The 24007-nt window shown below is 41.1% G+C and overlaps 2 protein-coding genes across 2 annotated transcripts in view; both read left to right on the top strand.

Annotated features, from left to right (window-relative positions):
- The first annotated feature begins 4941 nt into the window (after window positions 1–4941).
- The window catches only part of LOC311141278 (NACHT, LRR and PYD domains-containing protein 3-like), a 203409-nt gene continuing 184343 nt past the window's right edge, over window positions 4942–24007 (top strand). Inside the window, exon 1 of the mRNA XM_084176555.1 lies at window positions 4942–5312. Coding sequence (XP_084032681.1) covers window positions 5245–5312 — 68 coding nt within the window. The 5' untranslated portion in view covers window positions 4942–5244. The remainder of the gene's footprint in view (window positions 5313–24007) is intronic.
- Window positions 8460–17660, top strand: LOC311099147 (NLR family CARD domain-containing protein 3-like; the record flags this gene model as incomplete). Its single annotated transcript, XM_084139815.1, has 7 exons — window positions 8460–8548; window positions 8678–8906; window positions 9362–11117; window positions 11410–11501; window positions 15717–15882; window positions 16601–16647; window positions 17134–17660. The coding sequence occupies exons 2-7, from the start codon at window positions 8696–8698 to the stop codon at window positions 17658–17660; spliced, it is 2799 nt and encodes a 932-aa protein (XP_083995941.1). The 5' UTR covers window positions 8460–8548; window positions 8678–8695.

The following is a 24007-nucleotide window of genomic DNA, read 5'->3' as shown; positions in this document are numbered from 1 at the left end:
ATGGTTAACCATATTTGTTTTAAGAAAAAAGTGTACAATCTAAACAAAACGCATGTCCCTGCCTTCTTTTCCAAGACGTGGCAGATTTAAACAGCCAGAAGACATTTTTTAATTAAGAAATAACCATTTTTTCGACGACTTGTTGTTTCTAAATGGCTGCTGGGTGATTTGATATGCCTCGACATCTTTGTTTGTAGGCATCAAATTGAGCGAATGCTGCACAGGTTCACTGAGTTGCAAACCAAATGGATATAATGGTGTGATTGTTGTCTAATCGGGAGGGCTTGCTCATTGATTTGTAGATCAGATGCAGTTGCTTCCTCAGATTATGAGCCTAGCAGGTGTCATGAATGAGGTATGTAGTACCCGCAGAAGGCCACAGGGCGGCGCAAGAGAGCTATAAACAATACAGTTTTTTGCCATATAAACCCTAAACCTAACAATCAATGAAATGTATTGATAAAGCCCTTTTTACACCAGCAGATGTCACAAAGTGCTATACAGAAACTCTTACCCTACTTATAACCTATTTTAGCCGTAACCCCTAATTCTAGGGTAGGGTAGCCTAGAACACTTTTAGAAACTATTTTAGTAATAATATTATCTTAGTAAATACAATTATAGTACTAAATAACATTTTGATTATTTTGTTAATCAACACCTGTCAAGCGTTTTGCTGTTTTTTCGTTGTTATTAGTTATTTTATGATATTTATTATTGCAAGGCAGAACGCTTGATAAATAATACACATTTGTTTTATTTTTCAAATGTGGTTTGAACTGGGTGACCTAGTAACCTCTATGTGAAAGTCCAGCAATTGGCGAGGGATAGGTGGGGCAGGTTTGAGACTGATCTAAGGAATTAACAAGAAAAATACACTTAATTTTCAGCTGCCTCACCAATGTCTGTACATGAATTAATTACTTTGAATTGCTAAATATTTCCAATAGATGGCAGCATAAGACCACGAAGCATCAGTTATAGGCTACAAGCAACAATATTGATTGACATAAAATAGGATGCAACCAAAGACTATATGTCCCATGATTATCTAAAATGGTCACTCATTACTTTAGTTAGCTATATATCTCGTATTAGACCTGTGTTGCTTTTGGAAGAGCAATTAAATAGTGACTATAGCAGGTGTTGAACCCCGGGTAAATAATCACTAGTCAGATGCGCTAACCTCAACCCTAGTATACATGCATGATATATATTTTTTTAAATATCTGATATTGGGAGTAAACAACCTCGAAATAGGAAAGACAAGAGTGCGTCTTCCAGCCGGCCAATAAATTGCATCATGCCACCCTCGCGGTTAGCAAATGTACCTCAACATGCCCCTCGCTTGTCCTAGAAGGCAGAGTGCTCGCTGCTGGTTGATGAATCTGACAATGAATGTACTAGGAAAATATGTTTTTCTCGACCAGAGGTGACTAAATTTATTTTCAGGCTTATTGATAATTGTTATAGTAATGAAATATAATTTCAAAACATGAGCAGAAAAACAGCTAATAATAAACATGAATCATCATTATATTATTTCACAGTAATCTGTTAAATGCTTTTTCAGTCGTTCCTCTTGCGTTAGCAGTGTGGAAAGGGACAGTAAAAAGCATGTGCAGGAGTTTTCCTGTGAGGGGGATTGGTGGTGTTTCCAGGGAGAAAATTAAACGGATCTTCTGAAATGTCATTTGTGGTCTTATGCTGCCATCTATTGGAATTATTTAGTAACTGCAGTAATACTGAATAAAGTATATCCTTACTAAAGTAGTAATTACTCAGAATTTCAAAATATGACATTTTCTAGTTCATTTTACCACTTACAACCATAACATAACAATTTATAGCATAACAAACAATGAAACTGACATAAACCAAAAACACCATACATTTAGTTAACTATACATATATATATATATATATATATATATATATATATATATATATATATATATATATATATATTAACTATTTATTTAGATGGGTGACATTATCTGCCAAAGTAATACCACTGTAGATAAAGAAGAGCTCTCCAGTAGGTGTACCAAAACTTTCAAAGGCCATTTTCTCAAAATTGAGGTTACAAGATTATCATCTTTCAAAGCAGAATTACTTTCCCAATTTTCCTCAACTGTAGTGTATGATATACCTTTTTCTCGCTGAGTCTCTACTTTTATCCAATGTAAAAAACACAATTTCAAATTTTGCTACATTTGACTGTGTAAAACCTAGCAGTACTACTTATTTCTCTGAGAGTGAGGCAGTTATATTATTACTGTGTAAAACCTAGCAGTACTACTTATTTCTCTGAGAGTGAGGCAGATATATTATTACTGTGTAAAATCTAGCATTACTACTTATTTCTCTGAGAGTGAGGTAGATATAAATTATTACTGTGTAAAACCTAGCAGTACTACTTATTTCTCTGCGAGTGAGGCAGATATGTAGCATTTTGCAAAAAAACATGATTATTTGTCTCTCTGAAATGAAACCATCAAGTGATAGATTTTAAACAAATACATGTCTGTCATTTATCAACCCCATGCCATGATTAGCTAGTAAACAAAACACCAATCTGTTTCATAATTGATTTAAACAATAGAAGCTAATTGACGAACATTTCTGAAAATGGATATATAGCGTTTTGGAATGAAACTCCATCTGAAACCCCATCTGAGCTCAGAGTAGATGAGAGACGTAATGTTTGTCTCTGTTGTGTTGAAGCCCAATCAAGCAGGAGAGACCAGCCTCCCCTGTACCCAGCTGTGTGTCCATGAAGAGTGACAGGTCTATGGGTCTACCTATATTCTTCAGAGAGGGAGACTTTTCTACTGAACAAAGGTAAGAAGAACTCATGGGTCATGGTCAGTGAGTTAAACAACACTGTCTCTAGTCATTTCTCCTCTCCCATTTTCCCATTTCTGTTTGTTGTTTTCATAATCCATAGGCCAATCCTTTTTTTCATTTTCATAGTCCTGAAACAATATTAAACAAACACAGCATTCCCTCCCTGTGTGTGTGTGTGTATGTGTGTGTGTGTGTGTGTGTGTGTGTGTGTGTCAGTGAGTGTGTGTGCACTCCCTGGATGAGGAGATGTAATCTCTATCCTGATTGCCTAGTCACTTTCACCCCTACCTACATGTACATATTACCTCAACTTCCTGGTACCCCTGGACATTGACTCAGTACTGGTACTCCTTGTATATAGTCTAGTTATTACCTCAACTGTCAGTCTTCCTCAAGCAGTTACAGAGAGCAACATCTCTGTCTCTACAATACTATCAGTCTCCCTCAAACAGTTACAGAGAGTAACATCTCTGTCTCTACAATACTGTCAGACTCCATCAAGCAGTTACAGAGAGTAACATCTCTGTCTCTGCAATACTGTCAGTCTCCCTCAAGCAGTTACAGAGAACAATATCTCTGTCTCCATAATACTGTCAGTCTCCCTCAAGCAGTTACAGAGAGTAACATCTCTGTCTCTACAATACTATCAGTCTCCCTCAAGCAGTTACAGAGAGTAACATTTTTGTCTCTACAATACTATCAGTCTCCCTCAAGCAGTTACAGAGAGCAACATCTCTCTCTACAATACTATCAGTCTCCCTCAAGCAGTTACAGAGAGTAACATCTCTGTCTCTACAATACTATCAGTCTCCCTCAAGCAGTTACAGAGAGCAATATCTCTGTCTCTACAATACTGTCAGTCTCCCTCAAGCAGTTACAGAGAGTAACATCTCTGTCTCTGCAATACTGTCAGTCTCCCTCAAGCAGTTACAGAGAGTAACATCTCTGTCTCTACATTACTATCAGTCTCCCTCAAGCAGTTACAGAGAGCAATATCTCTGTCTCTACAATACTGTCAGTCTCCCTCAAGCAGTTACAGAGAGTAACATCTCTGTCTCTGCAATACTGTCAGTCTCCCTCAAGCAGTTACAGAGAGTAACATCTCTGTCTCTACAATACTGTCAGGCTCCCTCAAGCAGTTACAGAGACTAATATCTCTGTCTCTACAATACTGTCAGTCTCCTTCAAGCAGTGACAGAGAGCAACATCTTTTTAATTTAAATTTTTTTTTTTTTTGATTGTTTTTGATTTAATTATGCTCCAACAAAGGTTCTAACGATGAACTTAAGATGCTTTGAGAAACCGGTCACTGGATAAGACCTTCTGCTAAATCACAAAAATTTTGAATGTAAATGTTCGTATTGTGATAGAAGTGAGGCAGATATATATTATTACTGTGTAAAACCTAGCAGTACTACTTATTTCTCTGAGAGTGAGGCAGATATATGTTAATACTGTGTAAAACCTAGCAGTACTACTTATTTCTCTGAGAGTGAGGCAGATATATATTATTACTGTGTAAAACCTAGCAGTAGTACTACTTATTTCCCTGAGAGTGAGGCAGATATATATATTTTTACTGTGTAAAACCTAGTAGTACTACTTATTTCTCTGAGAGTGAGGCAGATATATATTATCACTGTGTAAAACCTAGCAGAACTACTTATTTATCTGAGAGTGAGGCAGTTATATATTATTACTGTGTAAAACCTAGCAGTACTACTTATTTATCTGAGAGTGAGGCAGTTATATATAATTACTGTGTAAAACCTAGCAGTACTACTTATTTCTCTGAGAGTGAGGCAGATATATATTATTACTGTGTAAAACCTATCAGTACCACTTATTTCTCTGAGAGTGAGGCAGATATATAATATTACTGTGTAAAACCTAGTAGTACTACTAATTTCTCTGAGAGTGAGGCAGATATATATATTATTACTGTGTAAAACCTAGCAGTACTACTTATTTCTCTGAGAGTGAGGTAGATATATATTATTACTGTGTAAAACCTAGTAGTACTACTTATTTTTCTGAGAGTGAGGCAAATATATATTATTACTGTGTAAAACCTAGTAGCACTACTTATTTCTCTGAGAGTGAGGCAGATATATTATTACTGTATAAAACCTAGCAGTACTACTTATTTCTCTGAGAGTGAGGCAGATATATGATTAGATGGTGAAAAATCACACCAATGTCTTTCCTAATTTCTTTAAACAATCAAATCTAATTGACCAACATTTCTGAAAATGGATATATAGCGTTTTGGAATGAAACTCTTGTTTCCCCATCTGATCTCAGAGTAGATGAGAGATGTAATGTTTGTCTCTGTTGTGTTGAAGCCCTATCAAGCAGGAGAGACCAGCCTCCCCTGTACCCAGCTGTGTGTCCATGAAGAGTGACAATTCTATGGATCTACCTATGACGTTTAGAGAGGGAGACTTTTCTACTGAACAAAGGTAAGAAGAACTCATGGGTCATGGTCAGTGAGTTAAACAACACTGTCTCTAGTCATTTCTCCTCTCCCATTTTCCCATTTCTGTTTGTTGTTTTCATAATCCATAGGCCAATCCTTTTTTTCATTTTCATAGTCCTGAAACAATATTAAACAAACACAGCATTCCCTCCCTGTGTGTGTGTGTGTATGTGTGTGTGTGTGTGTGTGTGTGTGTGTGTGTGTGTGTGTGTGTCAGTGAGTGTGTGTGCACTCCCTGGATGAGGAGATGTAATCTCTATCCTGATTGCCTAGTCACTTTTACCCCTACCTACATGTACAGATTACCTCAACTACCTGGTACCCCTGCACATTGACTCAGTACTGGTACTCCTTGTATATAGTCTAGTTATTACCTCAACTACCTGGTACCCCTGCACATTGACTCAGTACTGGTACTCCTTGTATATAGTCTAGTTATTACCTCAACTACCTGGTACCCCTGCACATTGACTCAGTACTGGTACTCCTTGTATATAGTCTAGTTATTACCTCAACTACCTGGTACCCTGCACATTGACTCAGTACTGGTACTCCTTGTATATAGTCTAGTTATTACCTCAACTACCTGGTACCCCTGCACATTAACTCAGTACTGGTACTCCTTGTATATAGTCTAGTTATTACCTCAACTACCTGGTACCCTGCACATTGACTCAGTACTGGTACTCCTTGTATATAGTCTAGTTATTACCTCAACTACCTGGTACCCTGCACATTGACTCAGTACTGGTACTCCTTGTATATAGTCTAGTTATTACCTCAACTACCTGGTACCCCTGCACATTGACTCAGTACTGGTACTCCTTATATATAGTCTAGTTATTACCTCAACTACCTGGTACCCTGCACATTGACTCAGTACTGGTACTCCTTGTATATAGTCTAGTTATTACCTCAACTACCTGGTACCCCTGCACATTGACTCAGTACTGGTACTCCTTGTATATAGTCTAGTTATTACCTCAACTACCTGGTACCCTGCACATTGACTCAGTACTGGTACTCCTTGTATATAGTCTAGTTATTACCTCAACTACCTGGTACCCCTGCACATTGACTCAGTACTGGTACTCCTTGTATATAGTCTAGTTATTACCTCAACTACCTGGTACCCCTGCACGTTGACTCAGTACTTGTACTCCTTGTATATAGTCTAGTTATTACCTCAACTACCTGGTACCCTGCACATTGACTCAGTACTGGTACTACTAGTATAGCCTCATGTGCAGGCCGTCAAATCAAAGTCACTCCTTCGATATAAAGTTGTTTTTGACCAACATGATGATGAAAATGTGTCAGTTTGTTAAACTACTTAAATTAACAACTAAGGAAGTCATTTTTACCTCTCATTGACTTCTCAAACCCCAAACCCTGGCCTGGTCTGCTTCATATGCGTTCCCAGAAGACATTTTTTACATCAGCAGTTGTCACAAAGTGCTTATATAGAAACCCAGTCTAAAACCACAAAGAGCAAGCAATGCAGATGCAGAAGCCCGGTGGCTAGGAAAAACTCCCTAGAAAGGCAGGAACCTAGGAAGAAACCTAGAGAGGAACCAGGCTCTGAGGGGTGGCCAGTCCTCTTCTGGCTGTGCCGGGGGAGATTATAAGAGTACATGGCCATTAAGGCCAGATCATTCTTCAAGATGTTCAAATGTTCATAGATGACCAACAGGGTCAAATAATAATCACTGTGGTTATAGAGGGTGCAACACGTCAGCACCTCAGGAGTAAATGTCATTTGGCTTTTCATAGCCGAGCATTCAGAGGTCGAGACAGCAGGTGTGGTAGGGAGAGAGAAGGAGAGGAAGAGAGAGAGAGAGAGAGAGAGAGAGGGTCGAAACAGCAGGTTCGGGACAAGGTCACACGTCCGGTGAACAGGTCAGAGTTCCATATCTGCAGGCAGACCAGCAGAAACTGGATCAGCAGCACGACAAGGTATCACGTCCGGTGGAGCATGTATCAATACTGATAGGATCGAAAGAAGGGGAGCGCTGCTCTCGGATCAGCTTTCTCCATTAAAATCATTCCTTAACATTATAATTATTTCACAATACTGACCACGGATCAGCTTCTAGAAAGATATTACTACCTACGGCTGCAAATATTGAGGTAGTTTATTCTAATGCTTACACAATAAAAAAGCACTAAATCACAGATTTGGCACATCATTGGGCACATGTTAGGCTACACATCATGAAATATATTGAGACAAATTACAGACAGTATCCTACAAGTAGCAAAATAAAACTAAATATATTGAACATGGAATATATTTCAATATGATTGAAATAGGCCTATAGCCTACTGTTTATATTTTAATGCAGTCATCTTGGTTTTCATTTGAACCAAATTTGTGTACTTCCCTTGTTTGAATCAATTGCAAAAACATTGGCAACTTTGTATTTGTAGTCAACTTTGTTCTGAATTTATCGGCGGTCACAAAGAGACGGATAAACCATGTGATTCTATGTTTAGCGGAGATCTTCTGTGTATAAAGTGGCAAAAAAGCATCTAACGACGCACTTGGCTGTTCTACAAGTGGTCTGAGGCAGGTGTTAGAATATGAGCGTTTTCAAGTGCAACGTTAATAACGATGGTTTTGGGAAACAGCTCAGAGATTTAACAATGCTTCTACGAAGGTTCCAACGATGAACTTAGCCTTAAGATGCTTTTGGAAAACCGGACCCTGGATAAAAAACATCTGCTAAATGACGAAAATGTAAATGTTTTACAGATCTCATATTACTGTATTGAATTTTATACAGTTGTACAGATGTTTATTAAAAATGTAGTTATTTGTTATATTTGACTGTGTAAAACCTAGCAGTACTACTTATTTCTCTGAGAGTGGGGCAGATATATATCATTTGGCAAAGAAAACTACATTATTTGTCTCTCTGAAATAAACCATCAAGCGATTTTAAACAATGAGAGAAATTAGAGAAATAATGAAAAATCCCTCCCTGTGTGTGTGTGTGTGTGTGTGTGTGTGTGTGTGTGTGTGTGTGTGTGTGTGTGTGTGTGTGTGTGTGTGTGTGTGTGTGTGTGTGTGTGTGTGTCTGTGTGTGTGCACTCCCTGGATGAGGAGATGTAATCTCATGTTTTGTCCAAAGAAACCAACAGGAGAGATCAGAGTCAGAGATTCTCAGTGGTCAGTCTTCCCAGAGTCATCAAACAGACCTGGCCTCCATATTCAGTGTATGTGGTCCTGTTATGTACATTTGTTTTTGTTTACCTCAAGTAAAGTTGATCTGTCAATCATTCATTAATGTGTTAATGAGAAAGCATTACTTCTCTTGCTTAATTTATTTACTTGATTTATTTCAGTTGCTTGAAGAGAATATTATGACATTTGTGAAGAACGAGCTGAAGATATTCAAGACGATTCTTAGTTCAGAACTCCCAGAATGCTTTGAGAGTCAGAAGCAGGATAAGGAAGTGGTGGATGCTGAAGATGAGAAGCAGGAGAGCAGTGCCAGAGAGGGGGCTCTGAAGATCACACTGCACGTCCTGAGGAAAATGAACCAGAAGGAGCTTGCTGACACACTGGAGAAAAGTAAGAGCTGTCTGCCTCATGTTGAATGCTGTTTTAGAACATTTAAAAGCTGTAGCTAAAGTACAGCTAAAGTAGCTGTGTAACTAAATTATATTGTACCAGCCTTAACTCAAACGCCTAGTGACCTCATCAAGTAGCAGCAGGGATGTGTTGTGTTGATTAAATTAGAGAGAGAGAAGAGGAGAGACAGAGGAGAGAGAGAGAGAGAGAGAGAGAGAGAGAGAGAGAGAGAGAGAGAGAGAGAGAGAGAGAGAGACAACATTATTAATGCCATCAATAATACCAATAATGATATAAATCAGTAACACCAGTTTGTAATGCTTTATGAAAACATTTACAGATTTATACAGACAGTTAAGAAATCAATGATTATAATTTAAACTTTATAAGACAGTCTTACAATACTGTAGGCATTAAAACAGATGTAATATTAATATCCTCTGTGTTATTTCTAGATTCAGATGAGCGTGCTGTGATTCTTCAACGTGAACTCAAATCTAATCTAAAGAAGAAGTTTCAATGTGTATTTGAGGGGATCGCTAAACAAGGAAACCCAACACTTCTCAATAAGATCTACACAGAGCTCTACATCACAGAGGGTGGAACAGGAGAGGTCAATAATGAACATGAGCTGAGACAGATTGAGACAACAACCAGGAAACAATCAAGACCAGAGACTGTATGTAACGACATCTTCAAACCCTTAACTGGACAAGACAAACTTATCAGAACTGTGCTGACAAAGGGAGTCGCTGGCATTGGAAAAACAGTCTCTGTGCAGAAGTTCATTCTGGACTGGGCTGAAGGAAAAGCAAATCAGGATGTCCAATTTGTATTTTCATTCCCTTTTCGGGAGCTGAATTTGTTGAACGGGGAAAAACACACTTTCATTGAACTTCTCAATCACTTCTCAATGGAAACCAAAGAATCAAGAATCTCCAACTACGACAAGTTCAAAGTTCTGTTCATCTTTGATGGTCTGGATGAGTGCCGACTGCCCCTAGACTTCCAGAAGAACAAGATCTGTTGTGATGTCACAAGGTCAACATCAGTGGATGTTCTGCTGACAAATCTCATCAAGGGAAATCTGCTTCCCTCTGCTCTCCTCTGGATAACTACCCGACCTGCAGCAGCCAATAAGATCCCTTCAGGGTGTGTTGACCAGGTGACAGAGGTACGAGGGTTCAATGACCCACAGAAGGAGAAGTACTTCAGGAAGAGATTCAGTGATGAGGACCTGGCCAGCAGAATCATCTCACACATAAAGACATCAAGGAGCCTCCACATCATGTGCCACATTCCAGTCTTCTGTTGGATTTCTGCAATAGTCCTTGAGCACATGTTGAAACATAAGACAGAAGAGATGCCCAAGACTCTGACTGAGATGTACTCACACCTTGTGGAGTTTCATACCAAACAGAAGAATGAAAAGTATCTTGGGAAAGAAGAGACAGGTCCACACTGGAATAAAGAGAGCATTCTGTCACTGGGAAAACTGGCTTTTCAACAGCTTATGAAGGGCAATCTGATTTTCTATGAAGAAGAGCTGAAAGAGGCTGGCATTGATGTCAATGAAGCCTCTGTGTACTCAGGATTGTGCACACAGATCTTTAAAGAGGACTGTGTGCTGTACCAGGACAAGGTGTACTGCTTCGTGCATCTGAGCATTCAGGAGTTTCTGGCTGCTGTATTTGTGTTCCTCTCATTCATCAACAACAATGAGAATCTAATGGCCGAACCTCAAGTTACTGAAGTTACTGTCTACAAGAGTGCTGTGGATAAAGCCTTACAAAGTGAGACAGGAAACCTGGACCTGTTCCTCCGCTTCCTTCTGGGCCTCTCACTGAAGTCCAATCAGAAGCACTTACGAGGTCTACTGACAAAGACAAGAAGCATCTCACAGAGCCATGAAGAAACAGTCAAGTACATCAAGAAGAAGATCAGGGAGAATCCCTCTCCAGAGAGGTGCATCAATCTGTTCCACTGTCTGAATGAACTGAATGACCATTCTCTAGTGGAGGAGATCCAAAGATACCTGAGATCAGGAAGTCTCTCAGAAGTCAAACTGTCACCTGCACAGTGGTCAGCTCTGGTCTTTGTGTTGCTGACTTCAGAAAAGGAGCTGGATGTGTTTGACCTGAAGAAATACTCCAAATCAGAGGAAGGTCTTCTGAGGCTGCTGCCAGTGGTCAAAGCCTCCAGAGCTGCTCTGTGAGTACATAAAATGACATTTAAGTACTAATCATCAGGAAGAAATATTCAGTTTAGAGAAATATATGTATTATAATATGTATATAATGTATAATATTAAATTGAAAAACTTACTGAATCAGTGCATTGGTGTTCACATTAGTATAACAACATGACCATGCAATTCTAGGAGACAGAAGATTAATATATATGTTGTTTAAGAGAATAAACCAAATGCATCTGCCATTGTCCTTCTACACTACTGGTGTTAAATTAACAGTGTGTTTGTGAAATCATGATGATGTCTTTGCAGGCTCTCATTCTGTGGACTCACAAAGGAAGGCTGTGCTTCTCTGGTCTCAGCTCTGAAGTCAAACCCCTCACACCTGAGAGAGCTGGATCTGAGTAACAATGTCATGAAGGATTCAGGATTGAAGCTGCTCTCTGCTGTCCTGGAGAATCCCCACTGTAAACTGGAGACTCTGAGGTCAGTATTCCTGTAGTTGGTCAACAAGTGATAACTGTTCACCAGATCCACATGTGTTTACCAGGCACACATAGTCCACACCATATGTGTTTGGACAGTGAAGCTTACAGTTTTACATTTGGCGCTATGCTCCAGCATTTTGGATTTGAGATAGAATGTTTCATATCAGGCAACAGTACAGAATGTCACCTTTTATTTGAAGGTAATGGTGAGAGGTTAGCATATTTTGTTGTAGCCTCTGTAACTTTCTCACTCATTATTATTCATGATTCATTCATGATCCTTCTCAATCATGGCATCATCAGGATTACTTTAGTAGTGTTTAGAATCATGTTATCTACTCACTTAGAAAGAAAATGACTCAACACCAACGAATAGCAGTGTGGTTTTAATATGATTTCACTCTTTGTCAGGCTGTCAGGCTGTCTAGTCACAGAGGAAGGCTGTGCTTCTCTGGTCTCAGCTCTGAAGTCAAACCCCTCACACCTGAGAGAGCTGGACCTGAGCTACAATGACCTGAAGGATTCAGGAGTGAAGCTGCTCTCTGCTGGACTGGGGAATCCCCACTGTAAACTGGAGACTCTGAGGTCAGTATTCCTGTATCACTCAATTAACACACACACACAGGATACACACACACACACACACACACACACACACTGGACACACACACACACTGGACACACACACACACACACTGGACACACACACACATTCTGGACAGACACACACACACTGGAGACACACACACACACACACAAGGATTAATTTAGTAGTGTTTAGAAACATGTTATCTACTGTTAATAATGATACATTAATTCATTTATATATACAGTATCTGTCAAAAGTTTGGACACATCTACTCATTCAAGGGTTTTTCTTTATTTTTACAATTTTTACATTGTAAAATAATAGTGAAGACATTAAAACTATGAAATAACACATATGAAATCATGTAGTAACCAAAAAAGTGTTAAACAAATGAAAATATATTTGAAATTCTTCAAATAGCCACCCTTTGCCTTGATGACAGCTTTGCACACTCTTGATATTCTCTCAACCAGCTTCACCTGGAATGCTTTTCCAACAGTCTTGAAGGAGTTCCCACATATGCTGAGCACTTGTTGGCTGCTTTTCCTTCACTCTGCGGTCCAACTCATCCCAAACCATCTCAATTGGGTTGAGGTCGGGTGATTGTGGAGGCCAGGTCATCTGATGCGGCACTCAATCCCTCTCCTTACACAGTCTGGAAGTGTGTTGGGTCATTGTCCTGTTGAAAAACAAATGATAGTCCCACTAAGCCCAAACCAGATGGGATGGCGTATCGCTGCAGAATGCTGTGGTAGCCATGCTGGTTAAATTCTAAATAAATCACAGACAGTGTCACCAGCAAAGCACCCCCACACCATAACACCTCCTCCTCCGTGCTTTACGGTGGGAACTACACATGCGGAGATCATCCGTTCACCCACACCACTTCTCACAAAGACACGGCGGTTGGAACCAACAATCTCAAATTTGGACTCCAGGCCAAAGGACAAATGTCCACAGGTCTAATGTCCATTGCTCATGTTTCTTGGCCCAAGCACGTCTCTTCTTATTATTGGTGTCCTTTAGTAGTGGTTTCTTTGCAGCAATTCGACCATGAAGGCCTGATTCACACAGTCCCCTCTGAACAGTTGATGTAGAGATGTGTCTGTTACTTGAACTCTGTGAATAATTTATTTGGGCTGCAATTTCTGAGGCTGGTAAATCTGATGAACTTATCCTCTGCAGCAGAGGTAACTCTGGGTCTTCCTCTCCTGTGGCGGTCCTCATGAGAGCCAGTTTCATCATAGTGCTTGATATTTTTTGCGACTGCACTTGAAGAAACTTTAAAAGTTCTTGAAATGTTCCTTATTGAATGACCATCATGTCTTAAAGTTATGATGGACTGTCGTTTCTCTTTGCTTATTTGAGCTGTTCTTGACATAATATGGACTTGGTCTTTTACCAAATAGGGCTATCTTCTGTATACCCCCCTACCTTGTCATAACACAACTGATTGGCTCAAATGCATTAAGAAGGAAAGAAATTCCACAAATTAACTTTTAAGAAGGCACACCTGTTAATTGAAATGCATTCCAGGTGACTACCTCATGAAGCTGGTTGAGAGAATGCCAAGAGTGTGCAAAGCTGTTATCAAGGCAAAGGGTGGCTATTTGAAGAATCTCAAATATCAAATATATTTTGATTTGTTTAACACTTTTTTGGTTACTACATGATTCCATATGTGTTATTTCATAGTTTTGATGTCTTCACTGTTATTCTACAATGTAAAAAATAGTTTTAAAACAACAAAACAAAAACTTGAATGAGTAGGTGTGTTCAAACTTTTGACTGGTAGTGTATATATACATATATGAATAGATATGGCATGTTTCAGGACTCTGATGTATCTGAAAATGTTTAAAAAATATATTTTCACCACCAAAGAATAGCAGTGTGGTTTTAATATGATTTGCATCTTTGCAGGCTGTCAGTCTGTGGAGTCACAGAGGAAGGCTGTGCTTCTCTGGTCTCAGCTCTGAAGTCAAACCCCTCACACCTGAGAGAGCTGGATCTGAGTAACAATGAACTGAAGGATTCAGGAGTGAAGCTGCTCTCTGCTGGACTGGGGAATCCCCACTGTAAACTGGAGACTCTGAGGTCAGTATTCCTGTAGTTGGTCAACAAGTGATAACTGTTCACCAGATCCACATGTGTTTACCAGGCACACATAGTCCACACCATATGTGTTTGGACAGTGAAGCTTACAGTTTTAAATTTGGTGCTATGCGCCATCATTTTGGATTTGAGATAAAACGTTTCATGTTAGGTGACAGTATATAATGTCAACTTTTATTTGAGGATATTCATACATATCTGTTTTACAGTTTAGATAGGAAAGCACTTTATGTGTCTAGTTCTCCCATTTGAAAAAGTCGTAATAATTTGGACATATTCACTTATATTGTATTAAAGTAGTCATAAGTTTAGTATTTGGTCCCATATTCCTTACCTGCAGTGATTACATCAAGCTTGTGATTCTACACACTTGTTGAATGCATTTGCAGTTTGTCTTGGTTGTGTTTTGGATGATGTTTTTCCCAATAGAAACTGAATGGTGAATAATGTCCTGTCATTTTGGAGTCACTTCACTTGTATTGTCAGTAAGAATAGAAGATGTTTCTGAACACTTCTACATTCATGTGGATGCTACTATGATTATGAATAATCATGAATGAATCGTGAATGATGATGAATGAGAAAGTTACAGAGGAACAAGGATCATACCCCCTCTGTTATTGGTTATGGTGAGAGGTTAGCATGTTTTGTTGTAGCCTCTGTAACTTTTTCATTCATTATTATTCATGATTCATTCATGATCTTTCTTAATCATGGCATCATTAGGATTCATTCAGTAGTGTTTAGAAACATGTTATCTACTCTCTTAGACAGAAAATTACTCCAGTCATCATCCACCATTCAGTTACTATTGGACAAAACATAACCCAAAACACAACCAAAACAAACTGCAAATGCAACCAACGAGTTTGGGACCAAATACTAAACTTTTGACTACTTTAATAGACTATAAGAATTGGTCAAAATACTTATGACTTCTTCAAATGGGGGGACTAGATACATAAAGTGCTTTCATTTCTAAAAGGGGAAAGAGACTTGTATAAAAATACCTTCAAATAAAAGGTGACATTATATACTGTCACCTCATATGAAACATTTGATCTCAAATCCAAAATGCTGGAGTACAGAGCCACATTTACAATGTTAGCTTCACTGTCAAACTAGATATGGTGTGGACTGTATACTCAATACAATCTAAATCTGATACCTCACTGTCTGTCTTTTGACTGATACTGCTTTTTAAACTGCTCTGGTCAGTCTACTCAAATATTTGTACTATACATGTTTCTCTCTACAAGCAATATTATGATAATTTCTAATAATGATACATTAATTTATGAATATATATGGCAGGTTTCAGCACACTGATGTATCTGAACATTTTGAAAAAATATGCTGCCACTATTTTCACCACCAAAGAATAGCAGTGTGGTTTTAATATGATTTGACTCTTTGCAGGCTGTCAGGCTGTCTGGTCACAGAGGAAGGCTGTGCTTCTCTGGCCTCAGCTCTGAAGTCAAACCCCTCACACCTGAGAGAGCTGGACCTGAGCTACAATCACCCAGGAGACTCAGGAGTCAGACTGCTCTCTGCTGGACTGGAGGATCCACACTGCAGACTGGAGAAACTCAAGTATGTAGAGGGTTTATGTCAATGTTCATATCAGACATGTTGGAGTTATCAGGCTAGTTAAGACAAACATTCTGACCACCGCTTGTGTGTGTCCAGTGTGTGTGTGTGTGTGTCCAGTGTGTGTGTGTGTGTGTCCAGTGTGTGTGTGTGTGTGTGTGTCCAGTGTGTGTGTGTGTCCAGTGTGTGTGTGTGTCCAGTGTGTGTGTGTGTGTCCAGTGTGTTTGTGTGTGTGTGGTCCAGTGTGTGTGTGTGTGTCCAGTGTGTGTTTGTGTGTGTGCACACACTGGACACACACACTCACTCACACTGGACACACACACACACACTGGACAAACACACACACACACTGGACACACACACACACACTGGACACACACACACACACACACACACACAAACAGGACACACACACATACACACTGGACACACACACATACCACACACACACACACATTGGACACACACACACGCACACTGGACACACACACACATTCAGGACACACACACAAACACACACTGGACACACACACAGACAAACATTCTTACCTCTTGGACAAAGTTATATGCTGACAGTGTGACTCTGTGTGTGTGTGTGTGTGTGTGTGTGTGTGTGTGTGTGTGTGTGTGTGTGTGTGTGTGTGTGTGTGTGTGTGTGTGTGTGTGTGTGAGTTCAGGTGTTTCCCTCAATGACTGTCTGTTCTTCTGCTTACCGCTACAGTGTGGAACATGGTGGAGAGAACACAATGAAACCTGGACTTAGAAAATGTGAGTGTTGACTGCTGTGAAGAATATGACTAAGAATAAGTCTTAATTCAAGTGAAGTCAAAGTCAAAGACCACCATCATTACTTACTTGGTCATATTAAATATCAGCTGTAGTTCTACAGAAGCACAAATCAGGGACACCAAAGTTTACTAAGAGTTGCTTTGACAATGTGTGTGTGTGTCTGTGTGTCTGTGTGTGACGCGTTGGTGTTACGTTAGAAATGTGTGTGTTCATGCATGCATCCATACAGGTGTGTGTGTATGTGTGTGTGTGTGTGTGTGTTTGAGTGTGTGTAATCAATGGGAATACGTGTGTTTTATATTACCATACAGTATAACATATAATCATTCAACAAGTCTCAAGTTACCTTAACTTCTCCTTTTGATACCTAGAAACATCTACATTAAATGAATTAGTGAAAAGTGAGTTAACATTCTAATGTGAATGATGATGATTTCTAATATTGTGTCTGGTTTCATCCATCAGATGTCTGTGATCTCACACTGGACCTAAACACAGTAAGCAGATTCCTCTCTCTGTCTAAGAAGAACAGAAAGGTGACATGTAGGAGAGAGGAGCAGCCGTATCCTGATCACCAAGAGAGATTTGAGGACTGTAGACAGGTGCTGTGTAGAGAGGGTCTGACTGGGCGCTGTTACTGGGAGGTAGAGTGGAGTGGGAGATGGGCTGGTATAGGAGTGGCATATAAAGGAATCAGCAGGAGAGGATGGGGTGATGACAGTCTGATTGGATACAATGACAAGTCCTGGAGTCTGTTCTGCTCTGACAACAGTTACTCTGCCTGTCACAATAATAACCCCACTACCATAGACGTCCCCTCCTCCAGCTCCCACAGAGTAGGAGTGTATCTGGACTGGCCAGCCGGCACTCTGTCCTTCTACAGAGTCTCCTCTGACACACTGACCCACCTGAACACATTCCACTCCACATTCACTGAGCCCCTCTATCCAGGGTTTAGGGTTCATTATGTTGGCTCCTCAGTGTCCCTGTAAATAATAACCATGGTAACACTGACACCCTCACACACACACACACACACATACACACTGGAAACACATACACAGGACACACACATACACACTGGACACACACACACCTGACACACACACACACACACAGGACACACACACTGGACACACACACACTGGACATACACACACACACACACACCTGACACACACACACACACACACAGGACACACACACACACTGGACACACACACACACACAAACATACACACACACACACACACTGGACACACACACTCACACACACTGGACACACACACACACACACCTGACACACACACACACACACAAGCACACACACACTGGACACACACACACACTGGACACACACACTGGACACAAACACACACACTGGACACACACACACTGGACACACACACACACGACACACACACACTGGACACACACACACACTGACACACTGGACACACACACACACTGGACACACACAAACACTGGACACACACACACACACACACTGGACACACACACACACACAATGGACACACACACTGACACACACTGGACACACAAGCACACTTGATACACACACACTGTACACACACACACACACACACACATACAGGACACACACATTGATCACACACACACACACACACACTGGACACACACTGGACAAACAAACCCACACACTGGACACACACACACAATGGACACACACACACTCTGGACACACACACACATTGGACACACACACACACACACTGAACACACACACACTGGACACACAAACACTGGACACACACACACACACACACAGAGGACACACACACACACACACACACACACACACTGGACAAACACACACACACACAGGACACACACTCATACACACTGGACACACACACATACACACTGGAAACACATACACAGGACACACACATACACACTGGACACACACACACCTGACACACACACACACACACAGGACACACACACTGGACACACACACACTGGACATACACACACACACACACACACCTGACACACACACACACTGGACACACACACACACACAAACATACACACACACACACACACTGGACACACACACTCACACACACTGGACACACACACACACACACCTGACACACACACACACACACACAGGACACACACACACAGGACACACACACACACTGGACACACACACACACCTGACACACACACACACAGGACACACACACAGGACACACACACTCACACTGGACACACACACACACACACACACTGGACACACACACTCACACACACTGGACACACACACACACACACTGGACACACACACACACACCTGACACACACACACACACACAGGACACACTCACACTGGACCCACACACATACACACTGGACACACACACACACGACACATAAACATACACACTGGACACACACACACACACGACAAACACACATACACACTGGACAAACACACACCTGACAAACACACACACACACTGGACACACACACACACACTGGACACACACACACCTGACACACACACACACACAGGACACACACACACACTGGACACACACACACACACACACACTGGACACACACACACACTGGACACACACACACACTGGACACACACACACACACTGGACACACACACTCACACACACTGGACACACACACATACACAATCACACACACACACTCACACACACTGGCCACACACACAGGACACACACACTGGACACACACACACTGGACACACACACTCACACACATTGGACACACACAAACACACACACACACTGGACACACACATACGCTGGACACACACACACTGGACACACACACACACACTGGACCCACACACATACACACTGGACACACACACCTGACACACACACTGGACACACACACACATACACACACTGGACACACACACTCACACTCACACACACTGGACACACACACACACACACTGGACACACACACACACTGGACACACACACACTGGACACATTTCCATGTGTTAGATTTTGATGAAAGGAAATCCCATATAGCCTACTGGACAGGACTTTGCTATGGCATCTTCTGTTTGGGTGTCTCAGGTCAGGTCTGAGCCATGATCAGAATGTGTCTCTGTGTCTATTTCCAGCCCTGCCATTTCTACCTGTCCTGATCTAGTGTTTCACCCCTGACCTCCTCACACCGTCTCACTGTCCATGTCTGCTTTTAGCTCCCACCTCTACTTCACTGTGTTATAATGGACCTTATGCTTGTTATGTCACCTCTGTAACCAGTTATCAAACATACTGACCTTTCTGACCCTATCCCATGGCCCTACTTTCTACAACTGAACATTTAAATTCCTCTATGAGTTTTGTTTCGTGTCCATTTACTTATGTATGTATTTGTTGTATATTGGGGTTGTGCTGCAGAGCATCATGGGGGTTTGTATGTGTTGAGATGATCACGTTCAAGATAAATGGTTGAACTGATTCCTGTCTCCTGTCTCATCATTATTGAATTGTTATACAGACGTGGTTATGAAACCCACGAGACATAACAAAAGATTGGTGATGAGTAAGTCTGAATCTACAGGAACTATTCTGTCTGGAAGAAGTGGGTTTTTACAACTGTTTAAAACTGTTATTTTCTGTGGTCCAGAATAGGCTAATGTTAGCACAGTGTATTGATAGCAGAGGCAAGTGCATAGTCGAGCTAGCTAAGAAAGAGTTAACATCGTTATGGACGGCAGAAAAGGACTCGAGACGGACGTCGGAGCGGGAAAACAACTTAATTAAAAAGGGAGGAATATACATTGTTTGAAGGAAAGGACATTTATTCAACTGTAAAGACAAACCTTTTATTTAAAACTGCTAAATGAATGAATTTAGGAGGAAACGTCAGTGAGTGAAGTGAATGAAGTTCACGTGACTGAGGAAAATATTGCTTTGGTTGAGGACAATATTGAAGTGAGTGACATTCAGGAGCTTATTGAGAAATGAACAAATATTGGAATTGATGGAAACATTGGACAGTTTGATTAAAGTATTGAGCAGTGGAGCTCATATACAGAACGGTTTGAATATTTTGTTCTTGTAAATGACATGGATGAGGACAACATTGTGCCTACATGTTTTAGTGTAATGGGCCAAAGACATTTAATTTACTAGGCAGCCTGCTACAGCCAGACAGAACAGGTAATAAGACGTATGGGGATATTGTGGAGATACTTAAAGGACATTTTTCACCAGAACCACTAGTTAATGCTGAAAGGTTCAGATTCCACAGGAGACATCAGGAAGAGGGAGAATCAGTAACAATGTTTGCTGCTGCATTAAAGAAACTACCAGAACACTGTGAGTTTAATGCTGTTCTAAATGACATCATTAGAGACAGACTAGTATGTGGGCTACGGAGTGAAGCTACACAAAAGAGACTGTTGACTGAAAGTCATCTGACCTTGGCAAAGGACATTGAAATCAGTGTGTCCATGGAACTAGCTGCTAAAGAGGCTCACCAGTTGAGTTCATCAGGAACTTAGTGGGTTCATCTAACAATCCTAATCATCAGCTGATACATTTAAATCTCATACACAGGGTAAACCTTCCACCTAGAAAACAACAACAATTATAAAGGATGAATTGCATAAATACATTTTTGTGGAAATATATTAATGACAAGATATAAAACAATAATGTGTTGATTGTATCAGACACTGTACCGTGCCTTTACACATGAATCAATCATGTCTTCTCTTTATGGTTCGGTTCCACAAACAAATCAAATCGGTTGCCCTGCACACAGTTTTCATGGGCCTTGTTTGGTGTGCACCTGCCGACTTGATATTGTGTATTTTTCCCCAGAGGGAGCTGTGGGGCTTGGGGAAGAGGGAGAACAGGACCTGCTGTCTTGGCATTGTGTCTTTTTCCCCAGTGGGAGCTGTGGTTCTTGGGGAAGAGGGAGAACAGGACCTGCTGTCTTGGCATTGTGTCTTTTTCCCCAGTGGGAGCTGTGGTTCTTGGGGAAGAGGGAGAACAGGACCTGCTGTCTTGGCATTGTGTATTTTTCCCCAGTGGGAGCTGTGGTGCTTGGGGAAGAGGGAGAGCAGGACCTGCTGTCTTGGCATTGTGTATTTTTCCCCAGTAGGAGCTGTGGTTCTTGGGGAAGGGGGAGAACAGGACCTGCTGTCTTGGCGGCCTGCTTGGTGACTGTAGCTTCTTTCTCTGCGTTCATGTGGTTCTCACCAAGCTCAAATGCCAGATCCATGATGAAATGTCTCCTGCTGACTGTCTTGTCAAGGCATTGCTTGTACAACACGTGTTGATAGCAGTCATGTCGAGCACATTGTAGAACACCTCAACAGGCCAGAGGAGAGTACCCCCTTTTACAGAGTACAGTCAACAGGCCAGAGGAGAGTACCCCCTTTTACAGAGTACAGTCAACAGGCCAGAGGAGAGTACCCCCTTTTACAGAGTACAGTCAACAGGCCAGAGGAGAGTATCCCCTTTTACAGAGTACAGTCAACAGGCCAGAGGAGAGTACCCCCTTTTACAGAGTACAGTCAACAGGCCAGCGGAGAGTACCCCCTTTTACAGAGTACAGTCAACAGGCCAGAGGAGAGTACTCCCTTTTACAGAGTACAGTCAACAGGCCAGAGGAGAGTACTCCCTTTTACAGAGTACAGTCAACAGGCCAGAGGAGAGTACCCCCTTTTACAGAGTACAGTCAACAGGCCAGAGGAGAGTACCCCCTTTTACAGAGTACAGTCAACAGGCCAGAGGAGAGTACCCCCTTTTACAGAGTACAGTCAACAGGCCAGAGGAGAGTACCCCCTTTTACAGAGTACAGTCAACAGGCCAGAGGAGAGTACCCCTTTTTACAGAGTACAGTCAACAGGCCAGAGGAGAGTACCCCCTTTTACAGAGTACAGTCAACAGGCCAGCGGAGAGTACCCCCTTTTACAGAGTACAGTACCCCCTTTTACAGAGTACAGTCAACAGGCCAGAGGAGAGTACCCCCTTTTACAGAGTACAGTCTGGACATCTAGTCTAGCATCCACACCAACCTTTAACATAAAATAAAATAGAATAGAAAAGGTTATAATTATATAGAATGATAATACTAATAGTAATAATATGAATGTAATATAATAAAAGGGGATACTATTTGGTGTTTGGCAGATGGGAAGGCTATCTGTATATGGTAGAGATACTGTATATACCTTTGTGTGATTGTAGTCTGTCACTGTCTCCGGTTTCTTCTTCTGGTCACCGCCGGTGGCAACAGTGGGGTGCATGGTGCTGGGGAAGCTAACACTTATTTATTTAACATCTGTACACCGTGAGTGTTGCTTTACCACTCTCCATCACACCGTGAGCAGTGGCGGCTCCTGAAAAAATTCTCAGGAGGGGCAATTTTTCTGATAATTTAGGTGACCTACACACATTTTAAAAAAGATATGTCCAGCAACAACATGAAGACAGGGGCAGCATATAAGTCAATACCAGAAGCATTTATTGACTGATCTGGGGAGATGGATTCCAGTTTCTGTGACAGATTATAAATAATCTCTGATGCCTTTGTTATATTAGCTTTTGGTTGAATGTACTGTCGTAGTAAATATATAATGTTATAGCTTGGTCTGACTAAAATCTTGTGCATGACCCATTTTGTGTTGGGCGTTTGTTTTCAATCAATGCTGTTCCTATCCTATAACAATGGACAAAAGAGTCCTATCTTGTCAGCCTTGTCAGCATGTGGCCAAGGAGTGGTGATCCTAGCTGACCTAAGACAGGACACTTTTACTTTACTCGCGTGCACGAACGAGTCCGTGCACGCGATTCCAGATATCTTTACCTCTGAATAAACTGCCTTTATTATACCATATCCACCCTGTCCAAAGTCTCTACTTGGTCTCAGTTCTCCAGTAAACTTGTGATTATCAACAGTACACAACGGTAACAAACAATTGGGGGAACTCACGGGGCAGATAGTAACCACTTAAAAGGAAGCGATTCCCAAACCTTCCATAACAAAGCCATCACCTACAGAGAGATGAACTTGGAGAAGAGTCCCCTAAGTAAGCTTGTCCTGGGCCTCTGTTCACAAACACAAACAGACCCCACACAGCCCCAGGACAACAACAACAACAACAACAACAACACAATTAGACCCAACCAAATCATGAGAAAACAAAAAGAGAATTACTTGACACATTGGAAAGAACAAACAAAAAAACAGAGCAAACTAGAATGCTATTTGGCCCTAAACAGAGAGTACACAGTGGCAGAATACCTGACCACTGTGACTGACCCAAACTTA

The sequence above is a fragment of the Coregonus lavaretus genome (assembly GCF_964263955.1).
Source record: "Coregonus lavaretus genome assembly, chromosome: 2".
Lineage (NCBI taxonomy): Eukaryota > Metazoa > Chordata > Actinopteri > Salmoniformes > Salmonidae > Coregonus > Coregonus lavaretus.
Note: the sequence above shows the minus strand (reverse complement) of the source record. Positions and strands in the feature narration are given on the sequence as shown.